Genomic DNA, 22,751 nt, shown 5'->3' with positions numbered 1-22,751 from the left:
CAAATTTGCTGTTTTGTCCTTTTCACATACTGACGTATTTGCGCAACTGTTTCACATACTGACGTATTTACGCGACGTATTTGTCATTTGAACGGCGAAATTGACATTAGTCCTTTTCACATAGTGACGTATTTTATTTTGATATTGATTTTTTGCAGAATGAGTCATGCTCTGATAGTGATAAGTGAATTATATTGAAAATATGGTATATATGCATCACTGTTAACCTGGTTTTAATCGACAATAATATTTTAATCAAGATTATAAGGCAAATGAAAATCGCTAAATTTTCAAGTTCGATTTTCTCGAAATGCGTATTTTGCAAATACGTCAGTATGTGATGCGGCCGACGAAATATACCCGTGTATATGTATGTAGCGACTTGCGTTAGAAAATATTTCCCGAATATCTCCGTGATTTGAAATAATGCGCTGTTATGCAGGAAGATATAATCAGCTAATTGCTTCCGCGTTATTTGTCACTGCACTTCGCAACCTCGGTCATATATTGTGAATAGGTTTTCCTAAAACCAGTCCTATGTGAAGAACATTATATAATATAATACTACTATTTTTAATGTTTGTTTTGTTACCAAACATGATGCATTTGAATTGTTATTGGCATATTTGAAAAATCGGACAAGTGAATCTTTTTTTTGTCTACATCCTCCCATGGAACGCAACATTTCCAACAAATTAGCTGACAAAACAAGAGCCACCTAGCTCTTAATACTGGTCAACTAAGGATGTTTGCAGCTAAACCCAAGGAGTTTCAGTATCATTTTCTGTTAATCATTAAAAATGAACAAAAGAATGTACATACACCCCAGGACACGGGAATGTCCCACGACATCAGGCTATCATGCAGGCAGGAGACTCTTACACTACAAAGACAACAAAGTACCAAAACATGTAATATTCTAAAATACAATAAAAAATACTAATATAATATCAAAATTCATTAAAAGTCAAAGGACAAATAGAGGAGTCTATCCCTAAACCATCACAGATGACCATAGAGGGAGGGGGTGAGACCCACCATGTTTGTACTTATTTTGGTATCACTGGATAGAGGAGACCTTTAGCTATATATACATTAGTACCGAATATAATGGTATTATGAAGTGACCAAGAAGATGTAGTTTACTTATAAAGAAATGTATCAAAAATCAAGACAAATGTTGAACTTTTAAGGAAATGTGGATACCATTATTACCCCCGACACGTTGTTTTTGTAGTGTTTTAATTAATTAATCATTTTAACGATTCTTGCAGGTACTCAAACTTGCTTTCAAGGATGGCCGATACAATACCGGAGTAGTGGTGACGGGAATGGTTATACCATTGTTTCGAGCAAAGAATTTTCATGCTACGGAACTATTACACAATGGTCTTGGGAGGCAGGGGTCTCTTATAGACCGTTCCGTGCGATAGTATGGAGACCAGTGCCTGGTTATTCTTCTCAGTTTAAAATCGTAGGCATCAATGACATGCCTTCAGTGTACAGGGGGTCGTACACGCACACGGTACCAGAATCCCAACGCATTGCAGTTGAACCTGGTGACGTCATTGGTTGGTCATATCAGTATGAATCTTTAAGATATTCTAATGGCGGTAGTGATCTTGTACATTTGGAGTATGGATACCTTTACTCTTCATTGCGAGTGGATCAAACACGAGACATTAATGATGCAGTTTATTTCCGTCAGTACTCCATTAGCGCTACTGTTGTTGAAGGTAAGAAACAAATGACAATAGATGTGGTCAAATATACCACTTATCTTTCAGGAACGGTATAGTAAATTGTCTATTCTTTTAAGTTCTGACTGATAATGGTCATGAAATTATCAAAAACAAAGTTCATCTATTTATAACAAGGTTTCGTATGCTTTTGTTTGTTGCCTTTTTTGTTTATTTGATTGTTGGTGGGGTGTTTGTTTCTTTGTTTCTTTTTGATGTCCATTTTCTTTAGCGTTCGTTGCAACGGACTTGGGTAAAACACATTTGCACTGGATAATGAAGATCAATTAAGAAAGGCTTAACAACAAACTGGGATAACCTGTACCAGTTTAAATCTGAATTTATACTCAATCGCCTTTGCAGAAACGCGATTCTCACGCATGCTCAGTGTTTACTTCCGTTTTTCAGAGCGCCAAGCCAATCAATCGATACAACTCGCCGAGGCAAAAACGACGTCGCTTTTGCAAGTTGAAGATATCGCACGTGAATGCATCAACCAATCATTTTCCATCAACTGGATCTATCATTTTGCTAATTGAGTTGCCTTTCTGGATTATTAACTTTTGGTGATGAATAAATTCAAAGCAATAATTATTGACAGTAATCATGTAATGGATGTTCTAAAATGTATTTTGTACCATTTAGAATATCTTAATTGTCGTTTGCAATCACTATCGCCGTGAAAATGTCGCAAAATTCGACGATTGCACATCGCTTTCTAAAGATGGTGCATCGCAATTGCTCGGTGATCGACTCTAAATTCAGCTTAACGTGCATTTACCGATCGAGGTGATCGAGGAGTAATAATATCAACAGATCTTGCAACTGCATTAACAGCAAAGGTTTCCTAAACTTAACATTTGCCGATGGTGTATTGAAAATGTTCTTCCTCTTTTTAATGGCGTAATGTCAGGCAGTCGCCATCTTGAGTCTTAATGTTGTATACTGAACGCCGTTCGCACAACCTCAGCTAACAAGTAAAGCAAGCAGCACTAGTTTATCAAGAACTAGAAGTTATTAAACGTTAATCTAGTGCTGCACGCGCGTTTACTTGCTTAAAATACAGGCTTGACTAATAGTACTGAGCTAGTTTAGTGCCAAACAAGGCAATCTGACTAGTTTAAAAGATAGTCCGGCAACTGCGTTTGATTTAAGTCTTCAGTGCGAAAACTTTGCTAAAATGGAGGTAAACATGGCATTGCTATTACAGCGGCGAAGTAATGGATTGATTTCTTTTTAATATTGTGAAACAAAGCTCTAGTGTGTTGACATTTCAGCAATCAGCAACATTATTTTTACCCTTCCATTTTTGTGGTGTAGTTATAGATGTAGATCCTCCAGCTGTTTACGGATGTCCATCTGATATTGAGGCAACGACTGAACTTGGAACGAGTGAAACCGCAGTAAACTGGATAGAACCTAACGCTACAGATGATACAAGAATAACAGAAGAAAAAACGCATTCACCTGGAGATCAATTCGAACTTGGTATAATTCATGTGGCATATATATTTGAGGACTTACTTAAAAACAGAGCTCTCTGCTCTTTTACGGTTACTGTAGACACTGGTAAGTTTAGTTGCGGTTTGATTGCCTGATAAGACTATATGTTACCAATACAATTTGTTTCTTTTCAAATTCCACTGTATTTCGTGACTTTAAAACACTTAAAAAGTTGGCATGGGGTTAGGGGCCTTAATATTGGGGTTTTCCGCGTTTGCGCTTAAATACTCAAATTGTTGTGCCAACTTTTTTGTGTAACTGACAACTCTTCAAATCGGTTATTTCATATGTTGATTCCTTAATACCTAGCATGCTTATCAGTGTATGTGCTGACCGGGGGGATGTGGATGTGTGGGTGGGGATGTGTTGGGGGTATTAATATTGACATGTTGGCGCACGAATGCCTATAATCGTATGAAAGAATCAGTGGGGAGCTTTAGGAAATTTGTAAGTTGATCAAAATATGATTTATTCGATTTATAATAAATAATTCAATATAATTCAATTCAAGGAATATCAAATACTAAAGTTGTGCTATGTGTCATGGAGAAAACTCTTGAAGAGTTTAACAAGCCACGGATCCTTTAATATGAATCAAAATTAATTTGAAGAACAAACTATGAGACAAAGACAGGACAAGACAAGACACGACACGACAAGGACATACTGGACAAACGTGTAGCGACGTAGCTCCATGAAACAACTCCTGGAAGCGGCAGTGGCTCATTAGCATACGCCGCATTGATATGTAAATAGCGTATTGTTATTCAAATTTGCACCCTGACTGGTAGAGAGCGGTAGTCATGTTATGCAGACGAGAATGGCTCGATGCGCCAGGCATGTCAAATTGCTGAGTGAATGTGTAATAAACTAGTATATTTCGTGTACCAGTTGGTTATAACAAAAAAAAATGAGTATCATATTGAATATATTAAGTGTGTAGACTTTGAAATTTACGTGAATCGAATAGCAGAGCTCCAAAATCTAGCTAAGTCGGGTGGTGTGAAATTCTGCTGTGTGACCCCCCTGCGTGGTAGAATTATATTCATAAAACATTGAATTTAACAGATTATGGGCAGCCAACCACGATTTATCAGCATTTAAAAGATATCTTAATTATCAAAGATAAATAATCAAGAATACAAATGGCAATTTAACTAGTAAACAAGCCTGAAATCTTAAAATGCCACGTGATTTCCCGACACATGATATGTCAACATGTGACCATATTAGTCAGATTTACCATAAATATTTGGAGTATTGGTGCATGGCTGGCACACAGTCGTAGTCAACTGTGCATTTCTTTACCTCCGAAAATAATCAATAATTCATGCTCGGAGCCAGGTAACATTATGGCGCCGTGATGGAAGGTCAGGTGGGATGTCAAAGGTTTTCGTAACTTCAAATACTACTTGAATTTCATACCTTGCCTCTGTCACCTATTTCCTTCGTATTATTGACAGCAAGTCCTAATTTTGACATTGCTATTGCAACACAGTTTTCAGTCCGACACGCCGCTAGTCTGAATCCAAAATACACTGAGCTAGTCCGAATTTGGAAAACACTTCTTCAGTCCGACACTGCGCTAATCCGAAACTGAAATATACGGCGCTAGTCCGAAACTGAAGTCTGATATTCGGACTAGCGCAGTGGTTTTAATTTCGGACTAGTGCAGTGGTTTTAATTTTCGGACTAGCGGCGTGTCGGACTGGCAGAGTGTATTTTAGATTCAGACTAGCGGCGTGTCGGACTGGTGCAGTGCATTTCAGATTCGGACTAGCGGCGTGTCGGACTAGCGCGCGGAGTGTCGGACTAGCGGCGTGTCGGACTAACGCCCTGTACCCTCGTCAAATTAGTAGACTTGTTTTGAAAAAAACATATCACTGGTGCCTGAAAAAAACATATCACTGGTGCCTGATGGGAAATACCTGTCCGCCATTTCATAAACCGGATCGTTTTTGCCTAGGTGTATTGGGGCGCGCTATGCTCTCGTTATTCATAACGGATCGGCCTCATTTTCTAGCTAGCAAACCAGCGGCATGTTTCATAGGATTACCGTTGCCAATAGAACAACAGTGAATTTAGTGTCACCCCCTTGGTAGCTCCATGACGTTATTTCAAACGAACCCTGACCCAAACATAAAAGTGAGAGCATAGACAAGAACATAGGCAGCGTTCTAATAAAGTGTGTGTGGGGTTGTGTGTGTGGGGGTGGTGGTGTGTGTTTGGTTCGCTCTCGTAGGAGCAGGGTCATTGCTAAAAAGCTTGTCCCTCTGGACACGACAAGGACATACTGGACAAACGTGTAGCGACGTAGCTCCATGAAACAACTCCTGGAAGCGGCAGTGGCTCATTAGCATACGCCACATTGATATGTAAATAGCGTATTGTTATTCAAATTTGCACCCTGACTGGTAGAGAGCGGTAGTCATGTTATGCAGACGGAGAATGGCTCGATGCGCCAGGCATGTCAAATTGCTGAGTGAATGTGTAATAAACTAGTATATTTCGTGTACCAGTTGGTTATAACAAAAAAAAATGAGTATCATATTGAATATATTAAGTGTGTAGACTTTGAAATTTACGTGAATCGAATAGCAGAGCTCCAAAATCTAGCTAAGTCGGGTGGTGTGAAATTCTGCTGTGTGACCCCCCCCCCCCTGCGTGGTAGAATTATATTCATAAAACATTGAATTTAACAGATTATGGGCAGCCAACCACGATTTATCAGCATTTAAAAGATATCTTAATTATCAAAGATAAATAATCAAGAATACAAATGGCAATTTAACTAGTAAACAAGCCTGAAATCTTAAAATGCCACGTGATTTCCCGACACATGATATGTCAACATGTGACCATATTAGTCAGATTTACCATAAATATTTGGAGTATTGGTGCATGGCTGGCACACAGTCGTAGTCAACTGTGCATTTCTTTACCTCCGAAAATAATCAATAATTCATGCTCGGAGCCAGGTAACATTATGGCGCCGTGATGGAAGGTCAGGTGGGATGTCAAAGGTTTTCGTAACTTCAAATACTACTTGAATTTCATACCTTGCCTCTGTCACCTATTTCCTTCGTATTATTGACAGCAAGTCCTAATTTTGACATTGCTATTGCAACACAGTTTTCAGTCCGACACGCCGCTAGTCCGAATCCAAAATACACTGAGCTAGTCCGAATTTGGAAAACACTTCTTCAGTCCAACACTGCGCTAATCCGAAACTGAAATATACGGCGCTAGTCCGAAACTGAAGTCTGATATTCGGACTAGCGCAGTGGTTTAAATTTCGGACTAGCGCAGTGGTTTTAATTTTCGGACTAGCGGCGTGTCGGATTGGCAGAGTGTATTTTAGATTCAGACTAGCGGCGTGTCGGACTGGTGCAGTGCATTTCAGATTCGGACTAGCGGCGTGTCGGACTAGCGGAGTGTCGGACTAGCGGCGTGTCGGACTAACGCCCTGTACCCTCGTCAAATTAGTAGACTTGTTTTGAAAAAACATATCACTGGTGCCTGAAAAAACATATCACTGGTGCCTGATGGGAAATACCTGTCCGCCATTTCATAAACCGGATCGTTTTTGCCTAGGTGTATTGGGGCGCGCTATGCTCTCGTTATTCATAACGGATCGGCCTCATTTTCTAGCTAGCAAACCAGCGGCATGTTTCATAGGATTACCGTTGCCAATAGAACAACAGTGAATTTAGTGTCACCCCCTTGGTAGCTCCACGGCGTTATTTCAAACGAACCCTGACCCAAACAAAAAAGTGAGAGCATAGACAAGAACATAGGCAGCGTTCTAATAAAGTGTGTGTGTGTGGGGGGTGGTGGTGTGTGTTTGGTTCGCTCTCGTAGGAGCAGGGTCATTGCTAAAAAGCTTGTCCCTCTGGTTGCAAAAGTCTGTTCAAAAGAACAGGAACTGGGTTACTTTTGGTCGCTGTATAAGCCGACCCACTCTGGTTGGTCAATCTGGAGTGACTTCTCTGAAGACTTGTGTTTCAACGTAGTCGCCTGTGGCAGCCATGTAAGGCGCGTATCGGTTTTATACTAGCTCGCACTAGTCCGGGTCGTGACATGTTTCTATATTCTATGGTGTTAAATATAGCTTCAAAACGTTTTATACACGGTTTAAGTTTATGCCGTAAAGTTTATGCCGTGTAAAATAACAACAGATATCGCTATCACTGCACCAACATTATTGATATGATCATATTAAGACCAGTTGTAGAACAATTCATCACAATTAATCAGGCAACTGACCCGCTGGACTGGTCATGTGACATCACTCAATCAAAAGTATGAAGTATGATTGTATCACACGTAACGTAGCATTGCTAAAAAAAGTAAGTCCAGTATTTTGATTCCATTCCAAATTTCAAATAATTCATATTATCATTTTAGTGAGGTGACTAGGTTGGATTATTAATATTAGCTTTTTTTATCAGAGAAAGTTGGTCTGGATAGGATTTCATTTACAAACCTTTGCGTTCTTCGTTTTCCAATGTTCTCAAATTCCAGATCAAAGTTACGTTGTACTTCAACCTCTTCCACTTTTTATAATATTTATGCAGTGGACACAACACGGCCATCACTTACTGCTAACTGTACGAATGACGTAACTACGACAACTGAGCTTGGAACCAATGGAACTAATGTTTCCTGGAATGAACCAAATGCTACTGATCTATCTGGCAAACCACGCCTTATACGATCGCACGCGCCCTCTACGAAGTTTCCAATAGGACAAACACTAGTCACATACACATTCATTGACACATCCAATAACACAGCCACTTGCAGTTTTACAGTAACTGTTAACACAGGTATGTTTGTTACCACAAATGAACGACATTAAGAAATTATGTTGATGTATAAATGAATGAATAACTGTTCCCGGGCTTTGCCGATTATGCATGGTTGCAAGTTGCGCCGTTTTCAAACATTTGACACCATTTCGTTGACGTAATCGAGCATTGAAATCATATAAAAAATAAAATCTTCCAAAATAGAACACAGGAAAGAGTAAAACATTTTCTGCAGCTGGTAATAAACTAATTATGAAAGAGCATTTTGTTCAGTTTTTGTTCATTGAAATATGAACTTCTGTTAACAAGTAATTATTTCAGACATGACACCCTCACCTGGAGATGGCATATTCATTTACCAAGATCTCTAAAACAATTGGAGACCACCTTTTCTGGTTATTGCTAAAACTATGTTGCTAAGGGAAACGGCAACACTTAAGGTGATTTTCTAAAGTATACAAAGCTTGCAAAAAGTTCTTTCCTCCCTTATGCCTGGTTTGCCCCAAGCATATCATCACTATAGTTAGAGGGCCATCAGCTTTTGCCCTCAGGATTACTTGCTATGAATGTTCTTAACGCATACACGGTGTAAAAATTCTCCAGGCATTTCTTGTTGTGTGGCCAGACGTCTGAGGAATTTAAAGAACCACAAACCTCAGAAAATTTAAAGATGGCGTCCAACAAAAGCCGACAGTGGCTTGTCAAATGAGAGAGAAATTGCTAGAGGAAGAAAGGTTTTAACCCCATAGGGAAATTGTGGTCTATTCTAAAAGAAAGGTTTTTGTGAAATCATAACACAAATTGCGGATAGAGTCAAGAATGTATGGCCAAGCCTAGACAAGAATAAGGAACTTCTTGTGGCATTAGTGAACAGTATCTGGGGAAAGCATGATTTGAAGGTGATCATGTGATTTACCACCAAGGATACTATACCATGATTTCAAATCTCTACTAATGTACCAAAATAACAAAAAAAACCAAATCCTAAAATTTATTGTGTAAGTTTAATTTTAAATACATTATAAAATGCTTGGGGTGGGGGTGGAACGAACTTATTGCACACGGTGTAGATTCTATGACAGCCATCTTTAGTCAACTTTTATATTTGAACAAAAGAAATTGTTTCGAACTATTTTCAAGGTCGTGTTACCACCAGTTGCCATTCTAACGGCGGCCATGTTAGATTTTTAAGGCATTTGTTGCACACAAAGTTTTTTGCATATTTTCAAAAAAAAAATTTTCCCTGAAATTTGGCGTGCACAAAGATTTATGGCAAATTAGGCTATTTCGTAAAATTTGGTAAAAAAATCATCATATTCAATTTTCAAAAATCAAAACTCAGAATTTCTATTCAAAACTTTTTAGATATGTGTCCCAACAACAAACATATCAATCACATGTATCGTTGTTAAGAAACTGCGCTCAAGGTAAAAATGAAACGACATCTGGCAGAAAATGACGTTTTAAGTTTAGAAACACTGAATGTGTTAATTAGGTAACAATTATGCATTTTCAATATTAACAAAACATGTTTCTTTCAAGAATAACATTTATACTAATTATTACCACTATCATATGCCCTTTGTATCCCATTATTCCTTAAATATCGCCCCTTGAAAACAATACAATACATAAAAAATACATTACGTATCTAGTATAGTTAAAAATTCAAATCGCATGACTTTGTTTTCTTTGGTTACCCGCAACTTCAGAACCAAATGTCCGATTTGATTGAAATAAAGAAACAAATTAAAGACAAAATGTTACAACTCTTTAATTTAGAAAAAAAAATTAAATATTAACAAAAATTACCTTATTTAACACTTTGAGTGTTTCCCCTTAAAGGGCAGGTCTATAGCAAAAACAGCATCATATCATTGGCAAGCTAATATTATGAGGACAATGAAAATGACTCCTTTTTTGAGAAAATAAGACGTTTAAGATTGATATTCCGCAAAAACCAACTTAAGCGGTGAGTTCCTTCGAACGAGACAGATTTGGCCTAGAAAACCGGTGACGTCATGAAATGAGATGTGCCCGCTGTGAGAAAAGGGACTATAAACGCTCTCAATGGACAGAACGTATACTGTTGCTGTTCACAGAAAAAAAAATCCAAATTAAGTATTACAAATTTCATGGTTTTTAAACATATGGATAAAATCAGCCGCTTCTTTTTATTTATTAGACAATTGTGATATTACAATTCATATGTATATCAATATCATGAGAAATATTAGGCCTAAAAAATAAATACATAATTTGAGCTTAGAATTTCATCTGAGACTAGCATATAAACCGTGTTAGTCCACAAACTACATCTGATTTCCCTGTATATTGCAATGCTATAGTTTCAGTTGGATGAAATATAACGAAGCAAACGCATAGCAACAATTACTCTGAACAATAGCGTGCATATTGTTATGCAGCATTGTTATGGTAAGTGATAGTACAACTCATTGTTGCTAATGTCAAACTTGTCAAAGTGATTGTGATTGTATGATGAGAGCACGATAAAGTGTCCGCTTCATTTACCTACGTCATCAGTCACACGGGGGAGAACACGTACGCTTCAAACGGGGGAAGAACACGTACGAGGCTGAACTTTACCCACACAATTTCTCCTTTTTCAGGAGAAAAACGATCAAAAAAATTGCAACAAGTGTCAACTTGTAATGTAATAGTTATTCTCTTCGAATAGAGATAAACTTGTTTTGGCTATAGACCTGCCCTTTAAGTAAAGTTGTATATACAAATGTTTCCCAATTATTATTAAATGTGGTATTTAGCCCATGCAATCAATGCTCGACTCCCGAAGTTGCTTAAATAATTTTAACGTTCATCTCCTTACTACAGTTGATACGACACCACCAACGGTCACTCTATGTCCATCTGATTTTGATAGCGTAGGTGAAAGACGCGTTACTTGGAGAGAACCTGATGTTTTTGATTTGTCTGGGAATATCACCACAGTGAAATCACACTCGCCAGGATTACTTGCTACGAAGGAAACCCAAGTAGTGTACACGTTTACGGACCTATCTGGGAATACTGCGTTCTGCAGATTTACAATTTATATAACTTGTATGTATCATTATGTTCCTATAAGTATTCATTATGTTCCTAAGTGTTAACTTGAGTTAAAAGTTTAAGAAAACAAAACAGATGTCTTTGACTGCCCAGCACGCACAATGTTTTAAAACATTTTGTTCTAAATCACGATTTGACCATACCTTTTCATAACGTAAAATAACAAGAAAATTTTCAGCGTAAATAATTAGCATAATTAGTAGCCTACTAATTATGTAAAATATTTACGCTGAAAATTTTCTTGTTGTTGGTTTTGCGCGCTTTGCATTGTGGTCTGGTCCCAAATGTAAACAAGAGCCTAAACTAGCGTATGCCTTATTAAACTTTTGAGAAGAAAATAGTGATTTTATATAGTAGTAATCTTACAGAATTTTCGTGGAAGAAAAATTGAAGGACTGGACACACTTTACCTACAATCCAAATGGGCGTGGCAAAACATCGTTAATATGGATACAACAAATCTACTGTTAAGATTTCCTCGGAAATACGTCGATTTGGAATGATAAATGCTATTTTAGAATGATAAATAGAACAATATGATCTAGTCGGGATGACTGACGAAGCTGTCGATCTGGTTTAAATTTAAATTTAATTTTGGCAACATTTGTTTGCCACTTTGAAGTATGGCAAGCAGTGTACCACTCCCGGGGTACCACTATATAGCGACAAAATCGTAACTTTTTATTCACTATGGAAGAAAATCAAAAGTACCAAAATAGTCTGGCTGATGACGATACTCAAGTTATTGATAGAAATTATTTGTTTATTCAATAACGTGAGGACATTTTTAATATAAAACAGTCAATAGTTTCGTCATATTTTCTTGTGCAATTTTAGATGACACCATTCCCCCGGTGGTAAGTGACTGCGTGGATTACATCGAGGCGTATGCTGAGTTGGGTGTGTCAGGAGAACCTGTATACTGGACTCAACCGTCAGCTACTGATGACAATGGGCGTGTAACGTTAATTCATGCCACTCATACGCCTGGTGAATGGTTTCCAATCGAAACGACCTTAGTAACGTACTTATTCGCTGATGATTCATATAATGTAGCATACTGCAACTTCTCAGTCGTGGTACATGAAGGTAACATACAAAAAATACTTGTACACAAAAAAGTACTCCGAGTCAATTCATTTTAAATCGTTTGGTTTTAATATTTAAACAGGTAATTTTATGTCGTACAGGCTAACATTTCTAAGGGTGAAAATAGCAAGGTATTAAGGTACAATGTCGAAGGGAAGATGCACATAATATAGCACATTTGTGGTCAATCCGGGTGGTCAATTTATTTGGGTTGGGTGGTGGGTGCTTAGCTTTGGAAGCTCCTAAGGTCGCAGCTGGTATTGGATATTGTTAAGTTTACATTGGAATTATTCTTTCATTGAAGTTGATACAACACCACCAACAGTACGCTCCTGTCCATCGGATATAAGTTTAGACATTGAATCTGGTACATCCAGGATACCTGTTTCTTGGATGCCTCCATCAGCTGCGGATTTATCAAGAAACGTCTCACTCCTGTCTCAAAGTCATCACCCTGGAGATGCATTCACAACTGGAACTACTGAAGTTGTATATGTGTTCAAAGATGGAAGCAACAATGAAGCACGCTGTGCATTCCAAGTCAACTTGAGAGAAGGTAAAATTGTCATGATTTAGAAAAATGTCGGTTACAAAGTGTTGGTATAATAAGTGATATGGAGCAGACATATGTCATCCCACAAACGAAATTAACCTTAAGTAGGTTTAACTATGAAATGAATGTGCGCCTCACACTGAAATTATAAAGGTCATGCGACATGTGTGTAAACACTGGCCATGCAATTTTCGAACCATTGATAAACATGATATTTATGGGTACAAGGCGTATGTCCGACACGCCGCTAGTCCAAAACTCCGCTATTCCGACACGCCGTAAGTCTGAATCTGAAATACACTTCACCAGTCCGACACGTCGCTAGTCCGAATCTAAAATACACTCTGCCAGTCCAACACGCCGTTAGTATGAAAATGAAAACCACTGCGCTTGTCTGAAACTGAAAACCACTGCGCTAGTCCGAATGTGGAAAACACTCTTTCAGTCCAACACTGCGCTAGTCCAAAAACACTTACGCTAGTCCGAATCTGAATTTGGGAAACACTGCGCTAGTCCGATATTCTGACTAGCGCAGTGTTTCTCAGATTCTGACTAGCACAGTGTTTTTTAGATTCGGTACAAGTGTTTTCCAGATTCGGACTAGCGCCGTGTATTTCGGATTCGGCGTGTTGGCCTGAGAAAGTGTTTTTAGATTAGGACTAGCGGCATGTCGGACTGCTGCAGTAGTTTTCATTTTCGGACTAGCGCATGCTTTTTTCAGACCAGCGCATGCTTTTTTCGGACTAGTGCAGCGTTTTTCATTTTCGGACTGACGCACCCCTAAGTATAGGGAATTTGTGTAGTTGGATTAGCGGCGTGTCAGACTAGAGGCGTGTCGGACTGAGCGGCGCACCCCATATTGGTTTGATGAAAGTAATTTAATATTAATGCATTATGTTTATAGTGGATACCAGAAGGCCCCAAATGGTATACTGTCCATCTGATATTGTGACTAATGTTGAACTTGGATCAATTGGAACGTTTGTGAACTGGACAGAACCGTCAGCTACAGATGAATCTGGAAACGTCACCTTGCTTGTAAAGACTCATTCCTCTGGGGAATTGTTTGGTGCTGGAGAAAGTACTGTAACCTACCTGTTTACGGATCCATCAAATAACATTGCAGCCTGCACATTTCAGATTAGAGGAAAAACTGGTCAGTTTCCATGATTGATTTGTACACAAAGGATAAAATAACCTACTCTCTCTAAGGCAGCAGGATCTTTAAATTTTTAAAGGAGGCTGTGTACTCTCAGACATGCATGTAGTAAAAGTGCCATAACTTTGCAATTATTCACGCAAGACATTATAAAAGTATACATTTTTATAAAGGCAAGATATCAACGAATCTCAATGTAAATAGATTTGGTGTAAAAACAACAATTACGAAGAAAATAACAAAAAAGTGATTTTTTGGCAATATTTGTTCGGTACATCATAACAAAAAAAACTCTCTTTCCATAATTTTTTGTTTTGTGTTTTTTTTTCTTAGTCTTGAGGCACCATTCCAAAAACGCCTACAAAACGCGATGCGTTATTGCGCGCGTGTACTCCGATGGTACAACAAAGATTTTCTTTCCTTTTAAATTGCGGAAATGAGTGAAATAGTGAAATAAAATCTATAAAATAGAGCAGTTAGAGTTAACAAATCTGGATTTTCTTTCCTTGTATTTATAAAAAACATAACAAAGTAAATACATTTCAAAAAAGCTAAATTTCGCGAAAGAAACAATGTCTAGAGTACACAGCCACGTTAACAAAATCGAGGTTCGTGACATGTATTACAAAGTATTCTGAACAGAAAAATACATTTTAACACAAAATGTTGGATACATTAATACGATTTTTGTTCTTTTCCGTTTTTAAAGTTGACCATACTCCACCTAGAATTCTTAGCTGTCCACGTGATATGCAGGTATCAACAGAAGTTGGTACATCGGAAGTGCCAGTATATTGGACCAATCCATCAGTCATGGATCTTTCCAACTTTGTTGAAATCCGTTCAACTCATTCCCCCGGTCAGCACTTTTCCATTGGAGAAACTGTTGTTGAATACACATTTGAAGATCAATCTCGTAATTATGCTAAATGCAACTTCACTGTCACGGTTGAAACGGGTAAGTTTATTTATTGAACCTAAAGCCTCCGACATTTCAGGCAATGTGGCGTTGTCAAGACAAAGCCATTATTCTGGAGATGAGTTTCCACTGGCAAAGACGGACATATAAGTTATGAGTACATCGATGAAGCCAATAATGGAGCCTGGTGCAACTTTAGCGTAGTAATAAACACGGGTGAGAATATTTGTAACTTCTTCATTTAATCCAGATCAATGACGTAATATGTATAAAAACTGCTTTTAAATTGTTTCTATTTTTGCAAATTAGTATAACGCAGATTATTTGGGACATAATAATACCATACTTTAATTTTACAATATCTCCAATGCATCCAATATCTGTAATCGTAGATGATATTTGAGATTTCTGAGAAAATTAAACCCGTTAACGTGAGAGCTCGCAATTAGAATCATGGTTTAAGAACCTGACCCAGTTGTTTCCCATTTATCAATTTACACGCCATTGGGTGGTACAGATGGACATTCAATATTTCTTTTAATTTTCGTTTCAATTCTCTTTATGCTTAACAGAAGATATAACATCACCTTCAATAACAAATTGTCCAGCTGATATCGTTGCCGAAATTGACGATGGATCAGTATCGACACCTGTATCGTGGAAAGAACCTTCTGCCATGGATGCATCTGGCAATGCAACATTGGTAGTGAAGACTCATCAATCGGGAGAGAGATTCGGGAGTGGTATCTCTACTATTATGTATATCTTTGCAGACACTTCTAACAATATGGCATACTGTACCTTTTCTGTCAGTGTCAATCTTGGTAAGTCAATGTGGATTTATTTGGATGTAAACACATATGAAAAGCAAATGTCATGAATGTGTCAGCACCTGATTTCAGTCAAATGCAATATTTGGTACAAATAGTTTCTACGAGATGATGATTACCGACGTATTTTGTTATGTCAAGGCATAATCAACAAACATCAATCTACATATTTAGGGAAGTCAACTCAGTCTAACACAATCCGATGCTATAAACGTTAGACTCTGCTTCACGTCAATGACTCTGCAACAGTGTCATCCCCCAGATTTCGACCAAAATATATTTAACAAATATGTATTTTTTCAGTTGACAAATTACCTCCAGAAGTGATTCAGTGTCCCTCTGATATAAGCACATCAACTGAAATCGGCATTGACCACGTTCAAGTATTTTGGATTGAACCTATTGGCATTGACGACTCTGGCCGGACTTACATTATTCACAGAACCCATGAACCTGGGCAGCTCTTTCCAATGGATACCACGCAGGTGTCGTATGCATTTTCGGATGAGGAAGGTAACCGTGCCTTTTGCAACTTTTCGGTGACCATTAACCAGAGTAAGTCAGTCTGTCATTCTACATCAAAAAGTAATTATCCCCTATTAATATTCCGAGAGCAAAAAAACCTCAGTCAAAATCTATGCATCAAATATAAAAAGCGAAATACCAAAAATAAACACAGGTTAATTCTGCAAATTTTGATACTTCATTTTGTCTTTATAACTCAACATATGTAGCCATGGTGACTCCTTGAATGCAAAAGATCCATTTTCAAATAATGCACTAAAAACCTTCTTAAGTCAGTGTACCATTACATTCGCTACATGACTGGTCAAAATGACCCGCGGTGACCAGTGACGACCAGGCACTCTAGCAACAAAAGCAACATTCTCAATGGGTTTCGGTGGAACACAGATCCTGGAATGCAATAATAAGCATCTTCTTATTCAAAGGATTGCCATGCAACCAAGGCTGGGCTATTAAGACAAACGAGGCATCAAAATTTGCAAAACAAAACTGGGTTTCCTTTTCAGTTTTAAAATTTGATGCATAGATTTTGAGTCATTATCTTATTATAAAGGTGGGGTAACTACTTTTTATGTTTGTAAAGAAATTGAACAATCCTATTCAACAAATAATGAAAGGAGCCTATTTAATGGATTTTATCATATTTCCTATTACAGAAGATACGAATCCACCTGAAATAGCTGGTTGTCCATCAGACATTTACAAAACCGTTGAAATTGGCACATCAGCTACCCACATTTCTTGGAACGAACCCATTGCTAGTGACATTTCTGGAAATGCTGAGTTACTTAAAGCCACGCACAAACCGGGTGAAGAATTTGATGTAGGTACAACTCTTGTGTCGTACACATATACTGACGCATCAAATAACAGCGCAACATGCGGATTTCGCATACATATCTCGAAATGTGAGTATGGAATGGGCAAAATAAACATATCTCTATAACCAGTGTACTTCGGTTATATATATAAATGCGCTTTTATAAATACGCACGTGACCACCTACGCGCTGCCATAACAGCTTATACATGTAGACAGTAAGTCTCGAAGTGACCTTCTACATAGCGAGTGGTCTTTCTATACATTTGAATGCAAAGGCGAAACAACTGTGCAGCAAAATTGTCTATTATGTTCAACTTTGTGATTATATTGTAAACGTTTCCGTCGTTGAATAATTTTTTCCGTCGTCAAATACTTTCAAAATGTTGTTTTTGATAACATATTACAAATTCGGAATTGCAAATCGTGTAATAATTTTGGAAACAATTAATACTTAAATTTGATGATATTTATATACAGAGTTCCTATCCCTTTCTGTATAGTGGTCAATGCATGAGGATTTGGTCACGATTGCTGGTCTTGGTATGTCGTGCCAATGGGTCACGTGCGTTATTATAAATATAATATAGATGTAAATTTAACCGAAGTACACTGATAACGTCAGAGTTTGTTTCTTGTCTTTGTTCTTCCTTTCTTTTCTAGTTACTTTTTTTTTACAATTGTCTTCATTTTTTCTTTTGTCCACTGTATGATATTACTGATCAGTTCAAGATTGTAATTTAATGGCAGCATGATATAGGCTTTTCTACTTAAAAATTGTAGTTTTAGTGGATACTCGTGCACCAACCATCCTATTTTGTCCCATTAACGTAACAACGGAGATAGATGAAGGCTCCTTGGGGTCATCGTGAATTGGAAAGAACCAATAATTATTGCTGAAGACTTTCCTTGCTTATACATATTAATGTTTATTTGTCTTGTATTTCAGCCGATACTCGTGCACCCGCCATCCTATTCTGTCCCAACAACGTGACAGCAGAGACAGAAGAAGGCTCCTTGGGGGCCATCGTGAATTGGAAAGAACCAATTGCTGAAGACGCTTCTGGGGAAGTGATGCTTCTGATACAGACTCATTCGTCTGGAACCTTTTTCGCTATTGGAACTACAATAGTCTCGTATATATTTCGTGACAATGCCAACAACATGGGAAAATGTTCGTTTTCAGTGACGGTGTCTGGAGGTAGGAGGGTATCCAAAGAGAATAAATCATTAGTTTTTCGTAAAATATTGAAGCGATATCGTTAATTCAGAGCAAATATTTTTGTGGGTGTAATGTCACTTGTTTTTTAACACATAAGTATTGGTTGAGCCTGTTTAGAGGTGTCAATTCTGTATCTGAAAAGGAACAATTACGGGAATACCCTACGAGTCACAGCCCATATACACCGCCGACAATGTGGGTATCGTGGCAAGGCAACTGCAGTATTTCGATAAAGTTATGTGAGAAACACTAATTTAATTTTATGTGAGAATGGTTTGATTTGCTGGCTTCACAGCAATTCATCACATACAAAGTATTCGTGGTATTGGTTGAGCCAGATTAGACTTGTCAATGTTGTGACTTGCGGGCATGTGTGATCTAGCGATGGAACACAGGTATCATGATCATGAGATTGTTAGGTCGAATCCCGCCGTGGCCATGCGTGTTGGGCCCTTGAGAGATACTTTATCTCAATTACTCCTCTCCACCCAGGTGTATAAATGGGTACCGGTATTATTTAATGCTGGAAAGGTATATACTCGCTGCAGCAACATTACTTAGAGGGGTCTGGCAATGAAAGAGAGATGGCCACTCCGTTCACTATACAGGTTCGCCTCCTTTACCTTTAACCTTATTATTGTAACTGAAGGGTAACAGCAACGGGAATAATCTACGAGTCGCAGTCCATATATAGCGCCACCTATGTGTGAGATTGGATTGTTTATCCCACTTAGTCTTGGGTATTCTACGATGCTCTATCTTTGCTGATTTACTAAAGTGATTAATTTTATTATAGAAGAACAAACACACAATAAATTCTATATGCATTGCAATACTTGTAAACATATGACACATATTCTCTTCTGTTCTGGTTTGTAGTCGATAAAACATTTTCAAAGATTTTCAACTGCCCTTCAAATATTGTTGCGAGAGTTGAACCAGGAAAAGATGCAACCACGGTGACTTGGGGTGAACCATTTGCTATTAACCTGTCATCAGCTACAAAGATATCGAGTACTCACGAATCAAATGAATCATTTCCAATTGGCTCGACTCAAGTTACATACACATTTGAACAACCGGGTGGGTACAAAGAGTTCTGCAACTTTACGGTAACTGTGATTGAACATGGTAAGAAATTGTTTCCTATAGAGCAGCTTAAAACTATCACAAGCGTCACTTTATTACACCAAGAACTTTATGTTATCTAATAGTATATTATTTTCTTTGTAATTGTATATATTTTTGAATAATTGATATCATGTATGTATTTCATTTCATTTGTTTGCATATTATTGTTCTTTGTATGTGTTCCCCAGCGCCTTAGTGCAAGTTTCTTGGTTTTAGGCGCTATATAGCCTAAGTTTTAGGATTGATAGATAACAAAATATAATTTGTGCTTCCTTGAAGAAAATACAGCAGTAGTTTATGACGGGAGAGATCAACTCAATACTTCAGACAATACCAGTGTAGGATCAGCAGTGTCTTACGCAGCCTTTGCACTGTCGCTATTGATCTTGGTTTTTATTATCTTCGTGGTAGTGAAGTACTTACATATTCGGTATGTATAGAGATAAATTTTATAATCAAGAAAAATATATACACTTGGCTTTCTTACTCACAAATATGGTGGGTTAAATAATCTTGCAAGCAAATATTTTTACGGGCATCCGCTGATAGATGCATAACAATAACAATTGACATGTGAGACAAAGTTCTTAAGTATTATTTATCAGGAGATATGGCAATTTAGTATTATCTACACATTTTCAGGGGTCCTCAAAAACTTTGCACGTGAAAGTGCTACGCAGAGCTAAACTTTGGACTTTCTCTATACCTATAACAGAAAAAAACCCCGTTACGCCGCATTAATAGCCTTTTCGTTCATAAAAACTCACAATGGACACCATTGTTGGTTAAGGCTTGCTGGTTCTCAACCCTGGATATAAATAGTATTTTGGCCTATGACACGCATTAATTTGTTCAAAGTTGTGTAAAAATCATGTAAACTCACCCCGTATTATAACTATTCATTCTATATATGTTAATTCTCTAATAACTTTGTAGTATTTCATTTACATTCATGTGCGAAAGCAAATAATATCAAAGAAATCAATCTGCAGTTCTATTTAAAATTTTAAATAAATGGCACGTATAAGTGGCAATTGACTATTTCGGTAATTCGCAAAACCCTTTACAAAGAAACCGAATCTAGGTCAACGTCGATGGGCACTTCTTCAATGCGCATGCTTGAGTGGTGAAGCTTGACGTTTTAATGACGTAGTTTTTAGTAAGAATATCGAGAGTTACCGAATTGGTATGTATCATATGTTTGATTAAATATATGGCAATATTAATGGTATACTTTACTTTATATTACGAATTACAGGAAGAAAACCAAGGATTACGACGTCAATATAGAAGACGATCTAGAGTTAATGTCCACAGCAACATCAGTGAAATCATTGACCAATGTTTAACAAAAAGAAGATTTAATGAACACTTTAAGACTATCTGTAATCCAAACGTTGACGCATGTGCTATCTAAAGTCTGCACAAAAAGTAACGCAGCTGTTATATATACGCCTATAGCTTCAGAACTATTATTGTATTGAATATTTTGACATAGAACGAAGGATGGTGTATTTATACTCAATTTGATACCCCATTTATCCAATGTCGTTCAATATTAACAACACAGTAGTGCTGTTAGAGTAAATACCCGAATTTAAAAGTGGCGGTTTATTATGGAAGCACTGCCTCATTTCAAATATATAGTTTTAGTTTTGGTTTTGGTTTTGGTCACGTGGTTTCCTATTGTCCTGCCTAACCACTTGAATCATAAGATATCGAACTCATTGTTTCTACCTTTTGTTTAAAACCGAACATTTGTGTCAGTCAGTTTCGGTTTTGGTTTCAGTTTCTTATAAGTGGTGTGGATCGTAAAATTATTTGATTTGAAGTTACCTACTCTAAGTATACAAAAGAAATGTTTAAATTTCGCAGTGCAATATTCACGAGCAGAGAAGTCGAACAAAGCAGTCTACATTTGAAAGCATTGATTTAGTTTGAAAGCATTGACTTGAGACTACGAATTAGCCTAAGCTGATTTCACTGTGAAAATATATAGACCATCGAAATATTTCCACAGACATTACAATAGGCACTTGACAGATTATGACTTCAGTGTTATAAACACTAAATATACACAACTCTATTTATGTGCATGTCGCATGACGGAAGATCAATATCATAGAAAGCTGGTTTAAACTAACTTTAATTCAATTTATTTATTGGAGAATAGAGAGAGAGAGATAGAAGAGATCGCCAGGGGAAGAGGGTATGTGTGTGTGAGGGGGTAAGGGTAAGGAGAAAGAGAAACAGAGGGGAGAGAGCATTGGAAGTGGGAAGGGAAGGAGGGGAGAGGGGGCTCAAGAGTGGAGTGGAATAATAGGGAAGAGTCGATATCGAGTGTGGGGAGGGGGAGGAGGAGGTTATATATAGGTGGCGGAGGGAACATAGGTAAGAGGTATGGGTTGTGCTTTCCGGGGAATAATCTAATTCATAATCAAATCATCTACATCATCATGCATCGTTTATATTTCAGACAAATAAACAAAACACCACCACCCCCACCCCTCAATATATGCACATGATGTCTATGCATAACTTATCAAACGAATCTCGGAACTCGGATGTAATTTAATTTTATGGTGTCATGGAAGTGTGCCACATACGGCAGAGAGCATCAAAAGTCGTACGCGTTGATAGATATCGATAATGAAAATGTTAGCACAATAGGCTATTATATACGCATGGTTATAGGCCATTATACTTTTGATTATATATACCCTCTTGTGTCCTCCCAGCACAATAGTGTTATGATTGCATACCAGTTCTTCTCCACATTTTAATCCCTTGATTTTTGGTTTCAGAACAATAGAGAAACCAAAACTATATATTTGAAATGAGGGATTGTAGTACGTAAAGCCAGTCCTTACCTTCGCGCTGACTACAATTCAATACAAATAGCTGCAACTTTTAAATTCGGGTATTTTTCTTTCTAAACACTGCTGTGTTGTTAATATTGAACGAAATTGGACAAATGGGGTATAAAAATGCGCGTAAATACACCATTCTTTGTTCTATGTCAAACCATTGTGAATACAAACAATAGTTCTGAAGCTATAGGTGTATCTAAAAGAGTTTCGTTACTTTTTGTGCATACTTTATAACATTCTTCCCCGAAGAGATGATTTTTTGTCACTTCAATGATATTGTATATAAAAGTTCACTTGTAGAAGAATTGGGAACATAATACGACAGTAATGCAATATGTACTTAAACCGTAAATGAACATGTGTTTGATGAAAATAATGAAATATTATATTAAAATGTTTCATCACATGACACACTATATATAACTATGTAATCAATAGGTAGAATATTAAAGTAGGTATTGTTTAAGTGATGTAGTTTGCTATTTAGGGTTGTA

The 22,751-nt window shown here is 37.5% G+C and overlaps 1 protein-coding gene across 1 annotated transcript in view; it reads left to right on the top strand.

The window, feature by feature from the left end:
* The window catches only part of LOC140165785 (hyalin-like), a 30,486-nt gene extending 9,634 nt beyond the window's left edge, over positions 1-20,852 (top strand). The window contains exons 2-14 of the mRNA XM_072189107.1: positions 1,275-1,736; positions 3,060-3,308; positions 7,820-8,071; positions 10,907-11,134; positions 11,978-12,229; positions 12,534-12,785; positions 13,687-13,938; positions 14,651-14,899; positions 16,872-17,123; positions 17,984-18,235; positions 19,136-19,387; positions 19,667-19,817; positions 20,646-20,852. Coding sequence (XP_072045208.1) covers positions 1,275-1,736; positions 3,060-3,308; positions 7,820-8,071; positions 10,907-11,134; positions 11,978-12,229; positions 12,534-12,785; positions 13,687-13,938; positions 14,651-14,899; positions 16,872-17,123; positions 17,984-18,235; positions 19,136-19,387; positions 19,667-19,817; positions 20,646-20,736 — 3,194 coding nt within the window. The 3' untranslated portion in view covers positions 20,737-20,852. The remainder of the gene's footprint in view (positions 1-1,274; positions 1,737-3,059; positions 3,309-7,819; positions 8,072-10,906; positions 11,135-11,977; positions 12,230-12,533; positions 12,786-13,686; positions 13,939-14,650; positions 14,900-16,871; positions 17,124-17,983; positions 18,236-19,135; positions 19,388-19,666; positions 19,818-20,645) is intronic.
* The last annotated feature ends 1,899 nt before the right edge of the window (positions 20,853-22,751 follow it).

Source organism: Amphiura filiformis, chromosome 12 (genome assembly GCF_039555335.1).
Source record: "Amphiura filiformis chromosome 12, Afil_fr2py, whole genome shotgun sequence".
NCBI lineage: Eukaryota > Metazoa > Echinodermata > Ophiuroidea > Amphilepidida > Amphiuridae > Amphiura > Amphiura filiformis.
This window is presented reverse-complemented; position numbering and strand designations above follow the sequence as displayed.